Raw genomic sequence first — 20086 nt, 5'->3', positions numbered from 1 at the left:
ACTCAGTTTTTAATATGGTATCTGAGTGAGAGTGACCTAGTGTTGACTCAGTTTTTAATATGGTATCTGAGTGAGAGTGACCTAGTGTTGACTCAGTTTTTAATATGATATCTGAGTGAGAGTGACCTAGTGTTGACTCAGTTTTTAATATGGTATCTGAGTGAGAGTGACCTAGTGTTGACTCAGTTTTTAATATGGTATCTGAGTGAGAGTGACCTAGTGTTTACTCAGTTTTTAATATGGTATCTGAGTGAGAGTGACCTAGTGTTGACTCAGTTTTTAATATGGTATCTGAGTGAGAGTGACCTAGTGTTGACTCAGTTTTTAATATGGTATCTGAGTGAGAGTGACCTAGTGTTGACTCAGTTTTTAATATGATATCTGAGTGAGAGTGACCTAATATTGACTCAGTTTTTAATATGATATCTGAGTGAGAGTGACCTAGTGTTGACTCAGTTTTTAATATGATATCTGAGTGAGAGTGACCTAGTATTGACTCAGTGCTCTTTATAAGAGCCTATTTTGGATTTTCTATTCCTTTACCTTTGATATTGAACATTGCATTGTTGAGGAAGAGCTTGTAAGTAAACATTTTATCTGTCCTGTTCACGCCTGTTGTTTCCTGTGAACGTGACACATAAACCTTGATTTGATGTACAGTATGTGTGTGTATCTGGCCAGCTCATGTGTGTGTGTGCGCTTGTGTGTATGACCTGCAGGAAGAAAAGTCGTTGCGTGGCCTCTTGGATCAGTTCCTCAGCTACGTCTTCAGGGTAGAACTTGGCCCTGAACTTTATCAACAGAGGGTTCTCCCTGCGTACATCCTGAGCTGTCACCTGGGAACATTGCAACAACATGAGTGAGTAAATAAGTGAATGAATGAACGTGGAAGTGTGTGAGACAGTTCTGTATGTTGTTACTGTCTGAGCAGAGTAGTTAGGATGTACTCACCCTCTTGTTGAGTTTGAGCCAGGTAGAGAAGCCTTTGCTGTCCTGGTACTGTAGGCCAAAGAACCAGGTCTCTCTCAGCCCGATGGTTTTCACTATCTACACAACAATGAAGAAAAAGATTGTCCGTTGTGCAGGAAACAGAGATTTTTCTGTCTATCTGTCCGTCCGCTTGTCTGTCTGTCTGTCTGCCCGCCAGTCTGTCTGCCCGCCAGTCTGTCTGTCTGTCTGCCCGCCAGTCTGTCTGTCTGTCTGTCTGTCTGTCCGTCTGTCTTTCCGCCAGTCGGTCTGTCCGCCAGTCGGTCTGTCCGCCAGTCGGTCTGTCCGCCAGTCGGTCTGTCCGCCAGTCTGTCTGTCCGCCAGTCGGTCTGTCCGCCAGTCTGTCTGTCCGCCAGTCGGTCTGTCCGCCAGTCAGTCTTTCCGCCAGTCTGTCTGTCTGTCTTTCCGCCAGTCGGTCTGTCCGCCAGTCTGTCTGTCCGCCAGTCTGTCTGTCTGTCTTTCCGCCAGTCAGTCTGTCCGCCAGTCTGTCTGTCTCTCTTTCCGCCAGTCAGTCTGTCCGCCAGTCTGTCTGTCTGTCTTTCCGCCAGTCTGTCTGTCCGCCAGTCTGTCTGTCTGTCTTTCCGCCAGTCAGTCTTTCCGCCAGTCTGTCTGTCTGTCTTTCCGCCAGTCGGTCTGTCCACCAGTCTTTCTTTCCGCCAGTCAGTCTGTCCGCCAGTCTGTCTGTCTGTCTTTCCGCCAGTCTGTCTTTCCGCCAGTCTGTCTGTCTGTCTTTTTCGCCAGTCGGTCTGTCCGCCAGTCAGTCTTTCCGCCAGTCTGTCTTTCCACCAGTCAGTCTTTCCGCCAGTCTGTCTGTCCGCCAGTCTGTCTGTCCGCCAGTCTGTCTGTCTGTCTTTCCGCCAGTCTGTCTTTCCGCCAGTCTGTCTGTCTGTCTTTCCGCCAGTCGGTCTGTCCGCCAGTCTGTCTGTCCGCCAGTCAGTCTGTCTGTCTGTCCGCCAGTCAGTCTTTCCGCCAGTCTGTCTGTCTGTCTTTCTGCCAGTCGGTCTGTCCGCCAGTCTGTCTGTCCGCCAGTCTGTCTGTCCGCCAGTCTGTCTGTCCGCCAGTCGGTGTGTCCGCCAGTCTGTCTGTCCGCCAGTCGGTGTGTCCGCCAGTCTGTCTGTCTGCCCGCCAGTCTGCCAGTCGGTCTGTCCGCCAGTCGGTCTGTCCGCCAGTCTGACTGTCTGCCAGTCGGTCTGTCCGCCAGTCTGACTGTCTGCCAGTCGGTCTGTCCGCCAGTCGGTTTGTCCGCCAGTCGGTCTGTCCATGTACCTGGTTGAAGAGTTGTTTGCCAGTGGTGCTGGGCAGGATGGCGAACTCCAGCTCAGCGTCCATGGTGGTGACGCGAACATTGATCTACCAGAGGGCATTCACATAGACACAAACTGGAGTATGAATGGGAGGAGAGAGAACTTAATTGCCTGTTAAAACACATAGCTAGAGTAATGGTTGGTATAATGGGTAGTTTGGCTTATAATAGGGGACAGGCATGCAATGTACTAAGGGGCTAAGCGAATTGTATGTCTCTTACTATGATTGTAAAATGGTGTGCTAGGTTTTTTGTGAGGTAAAAGGCCCCAAAAATATAATATAATTATGTTTCTTACATTTTTCTGTTCAACCTGCAGGATCATCCAATCGCAAGAGGTCGTAGGGGACTACAGTCAAAACATGAAGCCCACAAGGTATTTTTAAACGTGAAATATTGTTTAGGGAGAATTCTCAGAACAAAATAGAGTTGAGAGTATTCTCAGAACAGGGGAAGGTTAATTCTAGGACCCCATGATCCACACAGAACTGTAGTGTAGGTTTCTGTTGTTGCGGTCATTGTTTTAATGTCAATCATGTTAGTGAAAGTTCCCACATTGTGTGGACAATAACATTTTTCTAATAAATTCTAATCTACCCCAGGTAACCACCGCTAGGGTTTCTGAAGTGTTTTTTAACACTGATTATGGAGCAAACTGGAATAAAGTTACGAAACAGCAGAGATCAGAGCAGGCCAGGCCAACTAGGGAGGCCCATAAGTAGTCCAATTCTCATATGTTTAATGTTGATCATATCAGTCTACTCTGGCCAGAATACTTCAACCACAAAAAATATGGAATGTTTCTACAAGTAAAATGTTTATATTACTCAAAAGAGCTAAGATATAAAATATTGAGTTTCAAAATTGAGTGAAATCACTGTACTACAAGTATCACACAGAACGATGTACTGTTGTGTTGAAGCTCAAACTTCTAAAAACCATTTGTGTCTGATTTGAGTGGTTAACAAACAAACACTTCACTTTTAACAAACACGGTATAACTCAGGATAGTAACATGGTAAGCCTTTAAAATGGCTGAAAATCACAACTCACAAAATCACAAATCCATCAAACAACAAAAACAGCCAAGAAACTAAGCACTGTGTCCAGAACAGATTCTAGAATAAACTTTTCTAGCCCATTATTCTGTGTCACTATGGGAAAAAGTTAGCCTTGTCTTACTGTCAAATGCTAAATGTACACAATCTCACACTAATCTTACACAGACAGCCACATCTTAACTTCAATCCAGATGTTGTAGGATAAAGAGAATAAATGGATACTCACAGAAGACATTTGTAGATCTTTAATCTACTATGTTATTAAGTTCCTGAGAGGTCCTTCTTTAGGCATTAGCTTCCTCTACACAGAGTCATATGAAAGTGCTTGCAATGTTCACTGGGATTATGTTGAATTAAAAAAATCCATTGTTGTGTTCTCAGGAATAATCCAATGGCAGCCCAGGAATCTAACTCAAGGTGGATTAGGGCGGTGTACTAACACTTGACCCTCACAGGCCCACCGCAAAATAGCACCCAAGACACTGATTTTACATCCACTTTTAGAATACAATCATTTCGAATGAGATATACGATAAGACAATGTTGATAATATACTGCCTTAACATTAGACCACATTGCCACTAGCCAAGGTAAAAGCACTTACTAAACCCAACACTTTGGGTTTAGCATTTTTTCCTAGTTCTATGTACAGTTGAAGTCGGAAGTTTACATACACTTAGGTTGGAGTCATTAAAACTCGTTTTTCAACCACTCCACAAATTTCTTGTTAACAAACTATAGTTTTGGCAAGTCGGTTAGTCCTTGTTCGGGCGGCGTTTCGGCGATCGATGTCCCCGGATTTCTAGCCATTGCCGCTCCATTTTTCATGTGTCCATTTGTTTTGTCTTGTCCCATACACACCTGGTTTTCATTCCCTAATCAATCTACATTTATTTAGCCCTCTGTTTCCCATCAATCACATGTGTGTAATTGTTTATTGTTATGTGGTTTGTCATGCGCACTACTTTTGTTATTTCCGTGGTTTTGGCACTTTTATTGTGCTGTCAATTTGGAACCGAATTAAAGGGCGCCTGTTTGCTACACTCTCCTGCACCTGACTACGCCTCCGCTACACACTCTTAACAGAATTACACACCGAACCATAGAGTCAGCAGGAGCAGGTACCCTGGTGAGAGGAGTCGAGGAGCGCGTCCAGGAACATTCGTCAATGTTAAATCAACTTGGTGCCATGATGGATCGCGCTGTTCAAACCATGGACCGCTGGGAGAGACAGGGAGTCTCTCCAGTGCCTCGACCAGCACAACCGGGGTTACCTCTACCAGTCCCAGGCCGGAGCCAGTCGAAGTGGGATGCGTCTCTCCCTTCCCAGGGAGTATGATGGAACAGCAGTACAGTGCCAGGGATTCTTGTTACAACTGGACCTCTACCTGACCACTGTGCACCCAGCTCCCTCGGGAAGGGAGAGAGTGGCTGCCCTCGTCTCCTGCCTCACGGGAAGAGCGCTGGAGTGGGAAAACTCTGTGTGGAGTGAAGGACCACTTCGAGGAGTTCACCCGTCGCTTCCGGGCCGTCTTCAACCATTCACCTGAGGGTAGAGCGGCGAGGGAGAGGCTCTTCCATTTGAGGCAGGGGACGAGGAGCACCAAGGAATTCGCCCTGGAATTCCGGACCTTGACCCCCGGAGCAGGCCAGAACGACCACTATCGATGCAGCCTACGAGAGGACGTCTGACGTGAGCTGGCCTGCAGGGATGCCACCATCTCCTTTGACCAACTGGTGGATTTGTCCATCCGGTTGGATAACCCGCTGGTCACCCGAAAACGTCCAGAGGGGGCTCTGTCGGTGCCATCTTCCGACACTCCCTCTCCGGTGCCCATGGAGTTAGGAAGGGCTGCTCATAGGGAGACTGGAGGAGGAGCCATTACGTGCGCCATCTGTGGCCTCAGAGGACACACTGCTGGTCGGTGCCGTGTTGGTTCCTCTGGGAGTCGAGGCAACAGGCAGGGCACTCTGGCGTCACCCCAGGTGAGTTCGCACCACACTCATCCAGAGTCCTCTGTTGATCACCTGTTTGTGCCTGTTTGTTTCCCTGTCTCTCACGGGGTGGTCACGAGAGTGCTCAGGGAGGTGTGTAGGGGTTGCCGTTGGTGCTACCACGGTGGAAAGTCCAGACCAGGTCTCCACCGTGCACATCCCCCCAGAATATGGCGATTTGGCTCTCGCCTTCTGTAAAAAGAAAGCGACTCAATTACCACCTCATCGATGGGGGGGATTGTGCAATAAATCTCCTGGCAGACGCTGCGCTTCCCAGGAGTCATGTGTATCCCCTGTCACAAGCGGAGACAGCGGCTATGGAGACATATGTCTCTGAATACCTGCGTCAGGGTTACATTCGGCCCTCTATTTCACCCGCCCCCTCAAGTTTATTTTTTGTGAAGAAGAAGGATGGAGGTTTACACCCGTGTCTCGATCAAATCACGGTGAGGTACAGTTACCTCTTAGCGCCACGGCGATTGAGTCAATGCCTGGGGCGCGCTTCTTCACAAAACTGAATCTGATGAGTGCGTATAACCTGGTGCCTATCCGGGAGTGAGACGAGTGGAAGACAGGGCATTATGAGTACCTCGTCATGCCGTACGGGTTGATGAATGCTCCATCAGTTTTCCAATCCTTTGTAGACAAGATTTTCAGGGACCTGCACGGGCAGGGTGTAGTGGTGTATATCAATGACATTCTGATTTACTCCGCTACACGCGCCGAGCATGTGTCCTTGGTGCACAAGGTACTTGGACGACTGTTGGAGCATGACCTGTATGTCAAGGCTGAGAAATGCCTGTTCTTTCAGCAGGCTGTCTCCTTCCATGGGTATCGCATTTCCTCATCAGGGGTGGAGATGGAGAGCGACTGCATTGCAGCCGTGCGTAATTGTCCGACTCCCACCACGGTAAAGGAGGTGCAGCGCCTTTTAGGGTTTTCCAATTACTACCGGAGAGATTTATCCGGGGTTTTGGCCAGGTTGCTGCTCCCATTACCTCACTGCTGAAGGGGGGTCCTGTACGGTTGCAGTGGTCGGCTGAGGCGGACAGGGCTTTTGGGCACCTAAGAGCTCTGTTTACCTCGGCTCCCGTGCTGGCCCACCCGGAACCCTCTTTGGCATTCATAGTGGAGGTGGACGCGTCCGAGGCTGGGATTGGAGCCGTGCTCTCACAGCGCTCAGGTACGCCACCGAAACTCCGCCCCTGTGCTTTCTTTTCGAAGAAGCAGGAGATATGGAGTGCAGATCCGGGGAAGCTCAGATGAGTGGTAGGAAACTAGATGTGGAGGCTGAGGTTGAAGTGAGCTGGGTTGGAACAGGGTAAACAGGTACGGAGAGGAATCCAATGGAGTGGTGGTGTGGTGAATCCAGAACAGGGTAGCAGGGTGGTGAGATGTGGAACAGGAGACTGGTACCAGTCAGAGCAGGATAAACAGAGGAGAGGATAAACAGCGTCAAGCAGGGAAACAGACGCAGCAGGGTAACAGGATCTTGAATAATCACAAATAGCTAGAATCATAAACTGACTGAGCAGAGATTACGATCTGGCAGAGTGGAAGTGGCAGGACTGAGTATTTGTAGAGGTCTTGATTATGGAATGGGTTGCAGCTGGTGAGGATCCGCTCTGACTCCAGCACACCTGTCTCCAACAACACAATTACAAACAAACAGAAAGGGAGGGGGAGAGAGAGAGTGTACTGGAGGAGTGGCTGCAGGTCAAGGAGACACCGGATCCACTAGGGTGTGTGGCAGAAGCAGATGTGACACTTCTGACCCACTGGGAATGTGATGAAAGAAATAAAAGCTGAAATAAATCATTCTCTCTACTATTATTCTGACATTTCACATTCTTAAAATAAAATGGTGATCCTGATTTAGAACATGGAATTTTTACTAGGATTAAATGTCAGGAATTGTGAAAAACTGAGTTTAAATGTATTTCGCTAAGGTGTACGTAACCTTCTGACTTCAACTATATGTCTCTCATTATTTGTTTAACTCTACAGGATCGGTTGAACTAACTAGAGCTAATGTAATTTGCATGACGCTGTAAGTAACAAGAACATTTCCCCAGGACATAGGGGCAGAAAGCTTAAATTCTTGTTAATCTAACTGCACTGTCCAATTTACGGTAGCTATTAGTGAAAAAATGACATGCTATTGTTTGAGGAGAGTGCACAACAACAAAAACTTTTATCACAGTAACTGGTTCGATACATTCCCATCTGAAGGTAAAATAAGGTACTTCAGTAATCTTGCTCTGATTTGTCATCCTGAGGGTCGCAGAGATAAAAATGTAGCATAGTTTTTTGTCTGATAAAATCCATTTTCATATTCAAATGTAGGAACTGGGTTCTACAGTTTGAACCCCTGCTGTGTCTCTAGATGTGTGAAGGGTAGTGTCTTTTCCATATGGAAGCTAATTATCCATCATTTCTGACATTCCTGGGAGTGTGTAAACTATAAAAAATGTATGTTCTCTATAGTTACGTACTTGAAAATGTATCAATTTACCAATTCGGCACATTTGGGCAGACTTGATACAACATTTTGAACAGTAATGCTGTGATTCATTGGATGGTTCATCGGATCAGTCTAAAACTTTGCACATACACTGCTGCCATCTAGTGGCCAAAATCTAAATTGCGCCTAGACTCCTAAATTATATTGTAAAGTCAGTCAGGAAGTCAGGCGCAGGAGAGTCAAACGGAGTGTAAAATGGAGTCTTTTAATGAATGTCCACTTAACATGCTCCATAACACTAATACGAATAGAATATAAACAAACATGGGTACGAGGACCCGTCGCTCACCTATACAATAAACACAACACTGACAATATACAATCTCTGACAAAGACATGAGGGGAGACAGAGGGTTAAATACACAACAGGTAATGAATGGGATTGAAAACAGGTGTGTGGGAAGACAAGACAAAACCAATGGAAAATGAAAAATGGATCAATGATGGCTAGAAGACCGGTGACGTCGACCGCTGAGCACCGCCCGAGAGGCAACGACTTCGGCAGAAGTCGTGACATATATAATGGCCTTTCTCTCGCATTTTAAAGATGGAGATTATTTTGGGGGAAAACGAATGTTTTTGTCATTGCATTATCTTTTACCATATTTTACCAGATCTAATTTCACTTTTCCACAAACTTCAAAGTGTTTCCTTTCAAATAATATCAAGAAAATGCACATGCTTGCTTCAGGTCCTGAGCTACAGGCAGTTAGATTTGGGTATGTATTTTAGGCGAAAATTGAAAAAAAGAGTCCGATCCTTTACAACATGTAGTTGTTATTTTGTAAAAAATATAATATATATAAGCACCTTTATGAGTAATGTAGAGTTTAGACAGTTTACACCATCATAAAGAGCATTCTATTAAAAGGCTAGAACAACAATGTAACCGTTTTTTATCAGACAGTGTCTGTCTGAAACAATGTAACAGTTTCCAGCTGGGGTTACTGAAGTACAATACACTTAGCCACTGTTTCTCCGCGCATGCGTGGTGCTTCCCAGCGACTGTTACAGCTGACGGTATTGTTTTGATTAGCTGGTCGGCAGACCACCCTGGCCTTCCTTTAAGATCTAATTTATCAGTCTAAAGACAAAACCATGGGGGACGAACAAGACATAATGTGCAAACTAGAAAACATTATGGAAATACGGTAAAAATAAAAAATAAAGTATATATATTCTTCTTCAAAGAAACCACATCTGGTAAATGTAGCTGGATGGCCCAGGAAAAGATCAGGGAGACGAATTGTCTCGCCAGCTGATATTAGCGTCTTGGCTTTGTTATTGTGCGAGGAAGCTAGCTATATGTGTCGACATAACCTCGAGCAAGGTTAGCAAGCGGAGGAACTTCAAAAAAACATGTTACAGAATAGCTTGCTAGCTGTGCATTATATATAAATCAATCCAGCTGTTTGCATCAACAAAAATCCAGATGCGAAGTGCTTTGCCAGATTAGCGGCTATCTGGCATCTTAGCTAGCTAGCTTTTTGTCATTAGCCAGGTTGTTAATTGGCTAACCATGGTTCATTCTGTTGGAACCAGTTACAAATGTACACATTGTTGAACAGATGTGCCGCTGTATAGCTTCGCGTCAGTAACATCAGTAGAAAAAAAGTATAGTTACACCAGTTATAACAATGTCATATGGTGCACGTCCACCTTTATGTCGGCTCTGCATGCATTCTATTACTTATTCCCATGACAAATAGTATCTCTCCTTATTTCACAATAAACTAATCGATTGCAACAGAAAACAGATCTCTTGAAAAATGTATATCTATCTGAAGAGACTAACCAGGTTAAATAATGCAGAAACAATAGAAGATACCTTAGGGCAATTGGTTTCTTATTAAGCATGATTGAGTGACAGGAAGTTGAACTGACAGAACGTTGTCTCTGTGCCTTCTTCCCTGTAATCAAAATAAGTGCATTAGTAAATAGCCCAGTGGTATGTAACTACCTAATGTTGTGTAATTGGTAACTAGTGCATTGGTGATAACTACTGTGTATTGTTGGTAACTACTGTTTTACAGTGATAATTAACTAGTAATGCATTGGTAATAACTACTGTGTATTGTTGGTAACTACTGTTTTACAGTGATAACTACTGTGTATTGTTGGTAACTACTGTTTTACAGTGATAACTAACTGGTAATGCGTTGGTTAAACTGTGTTTTCTGTCATTTCAGGAATAAGACGGTACAGATGCAGAAGATCAAGTCTCGTCTGAAGTCAGAGTTTGAGTCCCTAGAGTCTGAGGAGAAACATCTGAAGGAATACAAACAGGAGATGGACCTCCTAATGCAGGAGAAGATGGCCCATGTAGAGGAGCTACGACTTATACACGCTGATATCAATGTGGTGGGTAGAGAGAGAGAGAGACAGAGAGAGAGAGTGTGTGTGAGAGGAAGAGGCAGAAACCACTATTTCACTATTTGATCTGGGGTTTTTTCATGGAAAACCAGATGTGTTAGGCTTAGTTATAGTGAAACTTTTTTAAGTTGATTGCAATAGTTATATACCCTGGGTGAACAAAACATTAAGAACACCTTCCTAATGTTGAGTTGCACCCCGCCACACTTTTGCCCTCAGAACAGCCTTACATTTTCTGGCATGGACTTTAAGTGTCAAAAGCGTTCCACAGGGATGCTGGCCCATGTTGACTCCAATGCTTCCCACAGTTGTGTCAAGTTGGCTGGTTGTCCTCTGGGTGGTGGACTATTCTTGATACACATGGGAAACTGTTGATTGTGAAAAACCCAGCAGCATTGCAGTTCTTGACTACCATACCCCTTTCAAAGGCATTTCAATCTTTTGTCTAACCCTTTGAATGGCACACATTCACAATCCATGTCTCAGTTGTCTCAAGGCTTAAAATCCTTCTTTAACCTGTCTCCTCCCCTTCATCTACACTGACTGAAGTGGATTTAACAAGTGACATCAATAAGGGATCATAGCTTTGACCTGGATTCACCTGGTCTGTGTCATGGAAGGAGCGTAATGTTCATAATGTTTTGTACACTCAGTGTATTTTGGTATTTTTGTAGTAAATATAGTTTGTTTTCACCCCTAGCGTTTCAATTCTACCACTGGAATCGTGACGTAGAGGCACCTTGACCACATCTCAAGGGAGGGGTTCGGTATGAAATACACTCCCTTCTAGATGTGCTGGGTGGTACCACCTCGAGGCTTACTATAAAAGCAGGTGACAGTGTGCCTTATTTGGTAATGGTCTTGGTAAGTGGAGTGTGCCAGTATATTTAGCGTGATGCTTCCTCAAAGGGCAGTAAAGGCACATTTCCGCATATGAACAAATTCTACGTTTTTGTTGACCATTTCATACGCATCTATGTGCTTTTATGAAGAAGGAAAAAATGATATACAGAGCCAAGAAGAAAAGTATGTGAACCCTTTGGAATTAGTTGGATTTCTGCATCAAATGGTCATCACATTTGATCTGGTCTTCATTTTAGTCACAACAATAGACAAACATAGAGGGATTAACCTAGTAACACACAAATTATTGTATTTTTCTTATCTACATTGAATACATAATTTAAATAATCACAGTGTAGGTTGGAAAAAATATATGAACCCCTAGGCTAATGACTTCTCCAAAAGCTAATTGGAGTCAGGGGTCCATTTAACCTGGAGTCCAATCAATGAGACAAGATTGGAGATGTTGGTTAGAGCTGCCCTGCCCTATAAAAAACACTCACACACTAAATTTGAGTTTGCTGTTCACAAGAAGCATTGCCTGATGTGAACCATACCTCGAACAAAATAAATCTCAGAAGACCCAAGATTAAGAATTGTTGACTTGCATAAAGCTGGAAAGGGTTACAAAAGTATCTCTAGAAGCCTTGATGTTATTCAGTCCACGGTAGAACAAAGTGGCCGTCCTGCAAAGATGACTGCAAGAGCACAGCGCAGAATGCTCAATGAGATTAAGAAGAATCTTAGCGTATCAGCTAAAGACTTACAGAAATCTCTGGAACATCTCTGTTGACGAGTCTACAATACATAAAACACTAAACAAGAATGGTTTCATGGGAGGACATCACAGAAGAAGCAAACAGCTGTTCAAAAAAACCATTGCTGCACATCTGAAGTTTGCAAAATAGCACCTGGATGTTCCACAGCGCTACTGGCTAAATATTCTGTGGACAGATGAACCTACAGTTGAGTTGTTTGCAGAAGTTGGGTGATGCAACAGGACAAAGAGCCAAAACACAGAAGTAAATCAACAACAGAATGGCTTCAACAGAAGAAAATACGCCTTCTGGAGTGGCCCAGTCAGAGTCCTGACCTCAACCCTATTGAGATGCTGTGGCAGGAGAATGAAAGGCTAACTGTCCACCAGTTGAAGCTCAACAGAAGTTGGGTGATGCAACAGGACAAAGAGCCAAAACACAGAAGTAAATCAACAACAGAATGGCTTCAACAGAAGAAAATACGCCTTCTGGAGTGGCCCAGTCAGAGTCCTGAGTGTGATACTGTGAGTGAGGATGATACTGTTTATATAATAGCCTCAGATATGAGGTTTACATCTAATTGTTGTATAGGATGAATGAGTGAGTATGATACTGTTTGTATAATGGTGTAATATGATTGTGGACTGTTTAATGAAGAAAAATACAATTCCCTTTTGATTTGAACTAAATCAGAGGACCGCCCAGAGCCCAGTTAGGGTCAGACATCCTGGACCGGCCCAGAGCCCAGTTAGGGTCAGACATCCTGGACCGGCCCTGAGCCCAGTTAGGGTCAGACATCCTGGACCGGCCCTGAGCCCAGTTAGGGTCAGGCCTCCTGGACCGGCCCTGAGCCCAGTTAGGGTCAGGCCTCCTGGACCGGCCCTGAGCCCAGTTAGGGTCAGACATCCTGGACCGCCCCTGAGCCCAGTTAGGGTCAGACATCCTGGACCGGCCCTGAGCCCAGTAAGGGTCAGACATCCTGGACCGGCCCTGAGCCCAGTTAGGGTCAGACATCCTGGACCGCCCCTGAGCCCAGTTAGGGTCAGACATCCTGGGACAGCCCAGAGCCCAGTTAGGGCCAGACATCCTGGACCGCCCCTGAGCCCAGTTAGGGTCAGACATCCTGGACCGCCCCTGAGCCCAGTTAGGGTCAGACATCCTGGACCGCCCCTGAGCCCAGTTAGGGTCAGACATCCTGGGACAGCCCCTGAGCACAGTTAGGGTCAGACATCCTGGGACAGCCCCTGAGCCCAGTTAGGGCCAGACATCCTGGACCGCCCCTGAGCCCAGTCAGGGTCAGACATCCTGGACCGCCCCTGAGCCCAGTTAGGGTCAGACATCCTGGACCGGCCCTGAGCCCAGTTAGGGTCAGACATCCTGGACCGGCCCTGAGCCCAGTTAGGGTCAGACATCCTGGACCGCCCCTGAGCCCAGTTAGGGCCAGACATCCTGGGACAGCCCCTGAGCCCAGTTAGGGCCAGACATCCTGGGACAGCCCCTGAGCCCAGTTAGGGTCAGACATCCTGGGACAGCCCATGAGCCCAGTTAGGGTCAGGCCTCCTGGACCGCCCCTGAGCCCAGTTAGGGTCAGATATCCTGGGACAGCCCCTGAGCCCAGTTAGGGCCAGACATCCTGGACCGCCCCTGAGCCCAGTTAGGGCCAGACATCCTGGGACCGCCCCTGAGCCCAGTTAGGGCCAGACATCCTGGGACCGCCCCTGAGCCCAGTTAGGGTCAGACATCCTGGACCGCCCCTGAGCCCAGTTAGGGTCAGACATCCTGGACCGCCCCTGAGCCCAGTTAGGGTCAGACATCCTGGACCGCCCCTGAGCCCAGTTAGGGCCAGACATCCTGGGACAGCCCCTGAGCCCAGTTAGGGTCAGACATCCTGGGACAGCCCTGAGCCCAGTTAGGGCCAGACATCCTGGGACAGCCCTGAGCCCAGTTAGGGTCAGACATCCTGGGACAGCCCTGAGCCCAGTTAGGGTCAGACATCCTGGGACAGCCCTGAGCCCAGTTAGGGTCAGACATCCTGGGACAGCCCTGAGCCCAGTTAGGGTCAGACATCCTGGGACAGCCCTGAGCCCAGTTAGGGTCAGACATCCTGGGACAGCCCTGAGCCCAGTTAGGGTCAGACATCCTGGACCGCCCCTGAGCCCAGTTAGGGTCAGACATCCTGGACCGCCCCTGAGCCCAGTTAGGGTCAGACATCCTGGACCGGCCCTGAGCCCAGTTAGGGTCAGACATCCTGGACCGGCCCTGAGCCCAGTTAGGGCTAGACATCCTGGGACAGCCCCTGAGCCCAGTTAGGGTCAGACATCCTGGGACAGCCCTGAGCCCAGTTAGGGTCAGACATCCTGGACCGCCCCTGAACCCAGTTAGGGTCAGACATCCTGGACCGGCCCTGAGCCCAGTTAGGGTCAGACATCCTGGGACAGCCCTGAGCCCAGTTAGGGTCAGACATCCTGGACCGCCCCTGAGCCCAGTTAGGGTCAGACATCCTGGACCGGCCCTGAGCCCAGTTAGGGTCAGACATCCTGGACCGGCCCTGAGCCCAGTTAGGGTCAGACATCCTGGACCGGCCCTGAGCCCAGTTAGGGCTAGACATCCTGGGACAGCCCCTGAGCCCAGTTAGGGTCAGACATCCTGGGACAGCCCTGAGCCCAGTTAGGGTCAGACATCCTGGACCGCCCCTGAACCCAGTTAGGGTCAGACATCCTGGACCGGCCCTGAGCCCAGTTAGGGTCAGACATCCTGGACCGGCCCTGAGCCCAGTTAGGGCCAGACATCCTGGGACAGCCCCTGAGCCCAGTTAGGGTCAGACATCCTGGACCGGCCCTGAGCCCAGTTAGGGTCAGACATCCTGGACCGGCCCTGAGCCCAGTTAGGGTCAGACATCCTGGACCGGCCCTGAGCCCAGTTAGGGCCAGACATCCTGGGACAGCCCCTGAGCCCAGTTAGGGTCAGACATCCTGGGACAGCCCTGAGCCCAGTTAGGGTCAGACATCCTGGACCGCCCCTGAGCCCAGTTAGGGTCAGACATCCTGGACCGGCCCTGAGCCCAGTTAGGGTCAGACATCCTGGACCGCCCCTGAGCCCAGTTAGGGTCAGACATCCTGGACCGCCCCTGAGCCCAGTTAGGGTCAGACATCCTGGACCGGCCCTGAGCCCAGTTAGGGTCAGACATCCTGGACTGGCCCGGAGCCCAGTTAGGGCCAGACATCCTGGGACAGCCCTCTTCGGCCCTTCCGAATAAAACCCCACTCGAATTTTCGATCAGCAGACCGGGCTTACCTCAATTACGAGATGGCTAAAGGTTGCAGACCATGTTTCTCTCAACATAGTGAAGACTGGGTTTGTGCAGATAGCCAACAATTTACGACGTTTGGAATGAGAGTAACGTGAGGTAAAGTAAATAATTCATTAATTCGAAGACTAAATGATCAGATAAAATATCTGAAAAGTTATTTTAGGAAATGATAACTTTGTAATCTGAATATTTTTCCTTGGTTCCCCAACTTCCTAGTTAATTAGTTACGCGATTAATCAGTTGATTGCGTAATAACTAATTACAGCGAATCTCCTTATTAAAAACTATAAGTCTTCAGTGAATGATAGTAAAGACAAGACAGGAGGAATGGTCCAAAATCCCTCCTGACCGTTGTGCAGGTCTGATCCACAACTACAGAAAACATTTGTTTGAGGTTATTGCTGCCAAACCAGTTATTAAATCAAAAGGTGCACATAGTTTTTCCACCCTGTACTTGTACACAGTGTGTTCAATAAAAACATGAAAACATGTAATTGTTTGTGTTACTGTGTTTGTCTGTTGTTGTGACCTAGATAAAGATCAGATACAATTTTATTACCAATTTATGCAGAAATTCAGGTATTTCCAAAGGGTTCACAAACTTTCTCTTGCCACTGTAAGTTCTGAAAATCACGTTAATATTCATAGCTACAGCCATCGTAACAAGAAATAGATGACAATGGTGGTCAAATCAACTCATTGTATTTTTCCCCAACTGCTACGGCTGATTGGCGTTGCAGTCTGCTAAAACAGGTGGCTCATAGTTCAATGGTTGTGAGCAGTAATCTCACATGGGGCAGATTTGTTGTTATTTACAATAGTCATCCCATGCCCACACACTTCCAATTCTGAAAAATGAAAGCCTACCTGTGAGAGGGGTCACCCTGGTAGTAGTTTTAGGATTTTATACAGTACTCAAAACCAATTTGTGAGTTCATTTGACCATTGGAAAAAGCGCTAATGGGTAAATACCACAATGCGGGTTTGATTGAATTGAGCCTCTAATCTTCATTTTCAAGATGATGCACTTTTCTCCCCAACACCACAATAAATGTGAGTCCACATTTCAATTACTTATTTTTCACCCAATGGGGAATTCAAATTTACACTGTAAGTGGTACTAGATGTCAGGAACTCTGCACCTGTCCAGAGTTGTGTTTGGTAATAGATGTCAGATAACTGTCCAGAGTTGTGTTTGGTAATAGATGTCAGATAACTGTCCAGAGTTGTGTTTGGTAATAGATGTCAGATAACTGTCCAGAGTTGTGTTTGGTAATAGATGTCAGATAACTGTCCAGAGTTGTGTTTGGTAATAGATGTCAGATAACTGTCCAGAGTTGTGTTTGGTAATAGATGTCAGATAACTGTCCAGAGTTGTGTTTGGTAATAGATGTCAGATAACTGTCCAGAGTTGTGTTTGCTCACAATGCACAACATTTTATTCTCAGATTGCTTCAGTGGACTTCTGGCAATTACTAATGAGAAAGTGTTGGGGTCAGGTACAACTACATTTACCCAATCCCAATATTCATGAACAACTCCCTCACCCACAACTTCTCACCTGAAAGCATTTTTGGAAAATGTGAAGGAATTGGGCAAAGGCTGAAATGGGGTTGAGATTTACAGAAAAATAACAAACTATTTAAGGTTCTTTCTCCTCTCTCTCCCCTTCTCCTCCCTCCTTCTCCTCTCCTTCTTCCTTCTCTCCCCCATTCTCTCCTTCTCCTCTCCCCTTCCATCTCTCTCCTTCTCCTCTCCTTCTTCCTTCTCTCCCCCATTCTCTCCTTCTTCCTTCTCTCCCCCATTCTCTCCTTCTTCCTTCTCGCCCCCATTCTCTCCTTCTTCCTTCTCTCCCCCATTCTCTCCTTCTTCCTTCTCTCCCCCATTCTCTCCTTCTTCCTTCTCTCTCCCATTCTCTCCTTCTCCTCTCCCCTTCCACCTCTCTCCTTCTCCTCCCCAGATGGAGAGCACTATAAAGCAGTCAGAGAACGACCTGAACAAGCTGCTGGAGACGACGCGGAGGCTCCATGATGACTACAAACCCCTGAAGGAACATGTAGACGCCCTGAGGATGACCCTGGGCCTTCACAGACTGCCCAACCTCAACGAAGAGGAGGATAAACTCTCTCTGGAGTCAGTACACATACTACACACACACACACACGGTCGCACAGGCCCTCACACACACATCAACTTGTTCTCTGTGCTATCTTCTATCTGTTGCCATAGTTACTTTGAGAAACAGAAGGCTGAGTGGCAGAAGGAGCCTCATGAGCCCACAATCCCAGAATCCCTTGCAGCAGCGGCTGCTGCAGCCCAACAACTCCAGGTCTCCCGGAAACAAGACGCCCGCCAGACTGCCACTTTCAGACAACAGCCCCCTCCCATGAAGGTACACAATACACACCCTCCCATGAAGGTACACAATACACACCCTCCCATGAAGGTACACAATACACACCCTCCCATGAAGGTACACAATACACACCCTCCCATGAAGGTACACAATACACACCCTCCTATGAAGGTCCATAGTACACACCCTCTTATGAAGGTCCATAGTACACACCCTCCTATGAAGGTCCACAGTACACACCCTCCTATGTAGGTACACACCCTCCTATGTAGGTACATACCCTCCTATGTAGGTACATACCCTCCTATGTAGGTACACACCCCCCTATGAAGGTACACACCCTCCTATGTAGGTACACACCCTCCTATGTAGGTACACACCCTCCTATGTAGGTACACACCCTCCTATGTAGGTACACACCCTCCTATGTAGGTACACACCCTCCTATGTAGGTACACACCCCCCTATGTAGGTACACACCCCCCTATGACGGTACACACCCCCCTAAGAAGGTACACACCCCCCTATGAAGGTACACACCCTCCTATGTAGGTACACACCCTCCTATGTAGGTACACACCCTCCACCCCCGTCTGTACCTACACAATAATGACACTACTGACTTCTGTATGGACATAGCAATGACACACTATAACATCTCTGTCCTCTCTCCAGGCCTGTCTGTCATGCCACCAACAGATCCATCGTAACGCTCCCATCTGTCCACTGTGTAAGGCCAAGAGTCGCTCCCGCAACCCCAAGAAACCCAAGAGGAAGCCTGACGAGTAGACACACAGTAGACACACACACACACACACACACACACACACCTCATCTTGCTACATTTCAGTAAAACATATATTCATAACCTTCTCCAAGCCATGGAACCTGCATTTAGTATTAACTTCATTATCCTAAGTGTTTTTTAATGGTGCTAAAGTGTTGAAATGTAATTGGTTAAGGTTTAATAGACCGTAACCATGTTATATGCAATAATACAAACCATTATACTGTAGCTGTACCCATGTTGTGATTGGTTCAGGCATTATAAATGTAAACCTGACTGAATGTACTTGTTACTCTGTATTTAGTATGTTTACATTGCATGAACACTTTCCATGGCTGAGCTATAATGACTGTGTTGTAACTGTTTGTGATGATATGAAAGTGGGTTTTATTGTTGCAGTGTATAACCCAGGAAGTTGTTCTAATGTTTACTGAACACATAAGGGACGGTCACGGACTGAGAAAACCATGATGCTTATTTGCTTTTAACAGTGTTGTAATGTGAAACTTTAAAACAAGAATTCCAAAATAAATGGCTGTTTTGTACTGCAGTTGGAATTGTATTTTCTTCTAGACGAAGATGAATCTCATTATATTATAGGGTCACTCATAGGGCTCTGATCAGAAGTAGTGCACTATATGGGGAATATTTCAGATAGGTCCGCATGGTGATAGTGCCAGTATGAAGGTACCTTCAGCTCAGTTCTTGTACTGTCGTCAATAAGTCGTCAGGTTAACATTCTGGGCCTTCAGGGTAATTCTTTATTGACATTCTGTTGGCAGGTTACATCCAGATTCCTGTTCCGTCTCCAAGGTAACCCCAGGTTGCTGTGACTCCCTATGGCCTGCTAGGGGTCAGAGGTCTTGTGGAGGCTCCTCAGCAGCTCACCCAAATTGCACACTGGGAGAATCTAATTTACATACTCCTGGCATCCTCTCTCCTTGCCTCCTCAAAGCCCATTGGATGAGAAAGCCAGAGGTCCATCCCCTCTGACCTTCTCCTCAAATCGATTTAGACAAGTAGAGAAGACGTGAGGAGTATGTAAATGAGATTCTCCCACGGCGTCCTCCAACACCAGAACACAGATTGATTTACCTAAATGAGGGACATTCTGTTCCCACAGGGCTTCTGCTTCTTGGGATTGTTTGCAGTTCAGAGAGCCGGTTAAGTGTACAGGAACATAAGGACAGAAACGGATTATAATAACATGCAGCAGCTACAGAACCAAAACAGAAAAGAACACAAACACTATGAGCAGTCTGGACGGTACCGTGTGTGTTGTAACCTGTTGTAGAGGTGTTGTACCCTGTTTTAGAGGTGTGTTGTACCCTGTTGTAGAGGTGTTGTACCCTGTTGTACCCTGTTGTAGAGTGTGTTGTACCCTGTTGTAGAGGTGTGTTGTACCCTGTTGTAGAGGTGTGTTGTACCCTGTTGTAGAGGTGTGTTGTACCCTGTTGTAGAGGTGTTGTACCCTGTTGTAGAGGTGTGTTGTACCCTGTTATAGGTGTGTTGTACCCTGTTGTAGAGGTGTTGTACCCTGTTATAGAGGTGTTGTACCCTGTTATAGAGGTGTGTTGTACCCTGTTGTAGAGGTGTTGTACCCTGTTGTAGAGGTGTGTTGTACCCTGTTATAGGTGTGTTGTAGTTGTAGAGGTGTTGTACCCTGTTATAGAGGTGTTGTACCCTGTTGTAGAGGTGTTGTACCCTGTTGTAGAGGTGTTGTACCCTGTTGTAGAGGTGTTGTACCCTGTTGTAGAGGTGTGTTGTACCCTGTTATAGGTGTGTTGTA

The 20086-nt window shown here is 46.7% G+C and overlaps 2 protein-coding genes across 7 annotated transcripts in view; one reads left to right on the top strand and one right to left on the bottom strand.

Annotated features, from left to right (window-relative positions):
* LOC139390803 (moesin-like) overlaps positions 1–12001 on the bottom strand; it is a 48967-nt gene extending 36966 nt beyond the window's left edge. For both annotated transcript variants that reach the window (XM_071138198.1, XM_071138197.1), the window contains exons 1-4: positions 11854–12001; positions 2254–2337; positions 952–1047; positions 714–836 (exon numbers count right to left, since the gene is read on the bottom strand). In XM_071138198.1, coding sequence (XP_070994299.1) covers positions 714–836; positions 952–1047; positions 2254–2337; positions 11854–11895 — 345 coding nt within the window. In that variant the 5' untranslated portion in view covers positions 11896–12001. The remainder of the gene's footprint in view (positions 1–713; positions 837–951; positions 1048–2253; positions 2338–11853) is intronic.
* Positions 8861–18847, top strand: LOC139390804 (zinc finger C4H2 domain-containing protein-like). Of its 5 annotated transcripts, XM_071138201.1 has the most exons (5): positions 8861–9021; positions 10060–10231; positions 17115–17287; positions 17384–17546; positions 18186–18847. In XM_071138201.1, exons 1-5 carry the CDS (start codon positions 8969–8971, stop codon positions 18297–18299), a joined length of 675 nt encoding a protein of 224 aa, XP_070994302.1. In that variant the 5' UTR covers positions 8861–8968; the 3' UTR covers positions 18300–18847. The 5 variants fall into 5 exon arrangements, with proteins under 5 accessions (XP_070994302.1, XP_070994301.1, XP_070994305.1 ...); XM_071138200.1 differs by having other exon boundaries at positions 8884–9021; positions 17115–17546; positions 18186–18320; XM_071138204.1 differs by lacking the exon at positions 8861–9021 and adding an exon at positions 10944–11010 and having other exon boundaries at positions 17115–17546; positions 18186–18320.
* The last annotated feature ends 1239 nt before the right edge of the window (positions 18848–20086 follow it).

This window comes from Oncorhynchus clarkii, chromosome 31, assembly GCF_045791955.1.
Source record: "Oncorhynchus clarkii lewisi isolate Uvic-CL-2024 chromosome 31, UVic_Ocla_1.0, whole genome shotgun sequence".
Classification (NCBI taxonomy): Eukaryota; Metazoa; Chordata; class Actinopteri; order Salmoniformes; family Salmonidae; genus Oncorhynchus; species Oncorhynchus clarkii.
This window is presented reverse-complemented; position numbering and strand designations above follow the sequence as displayed.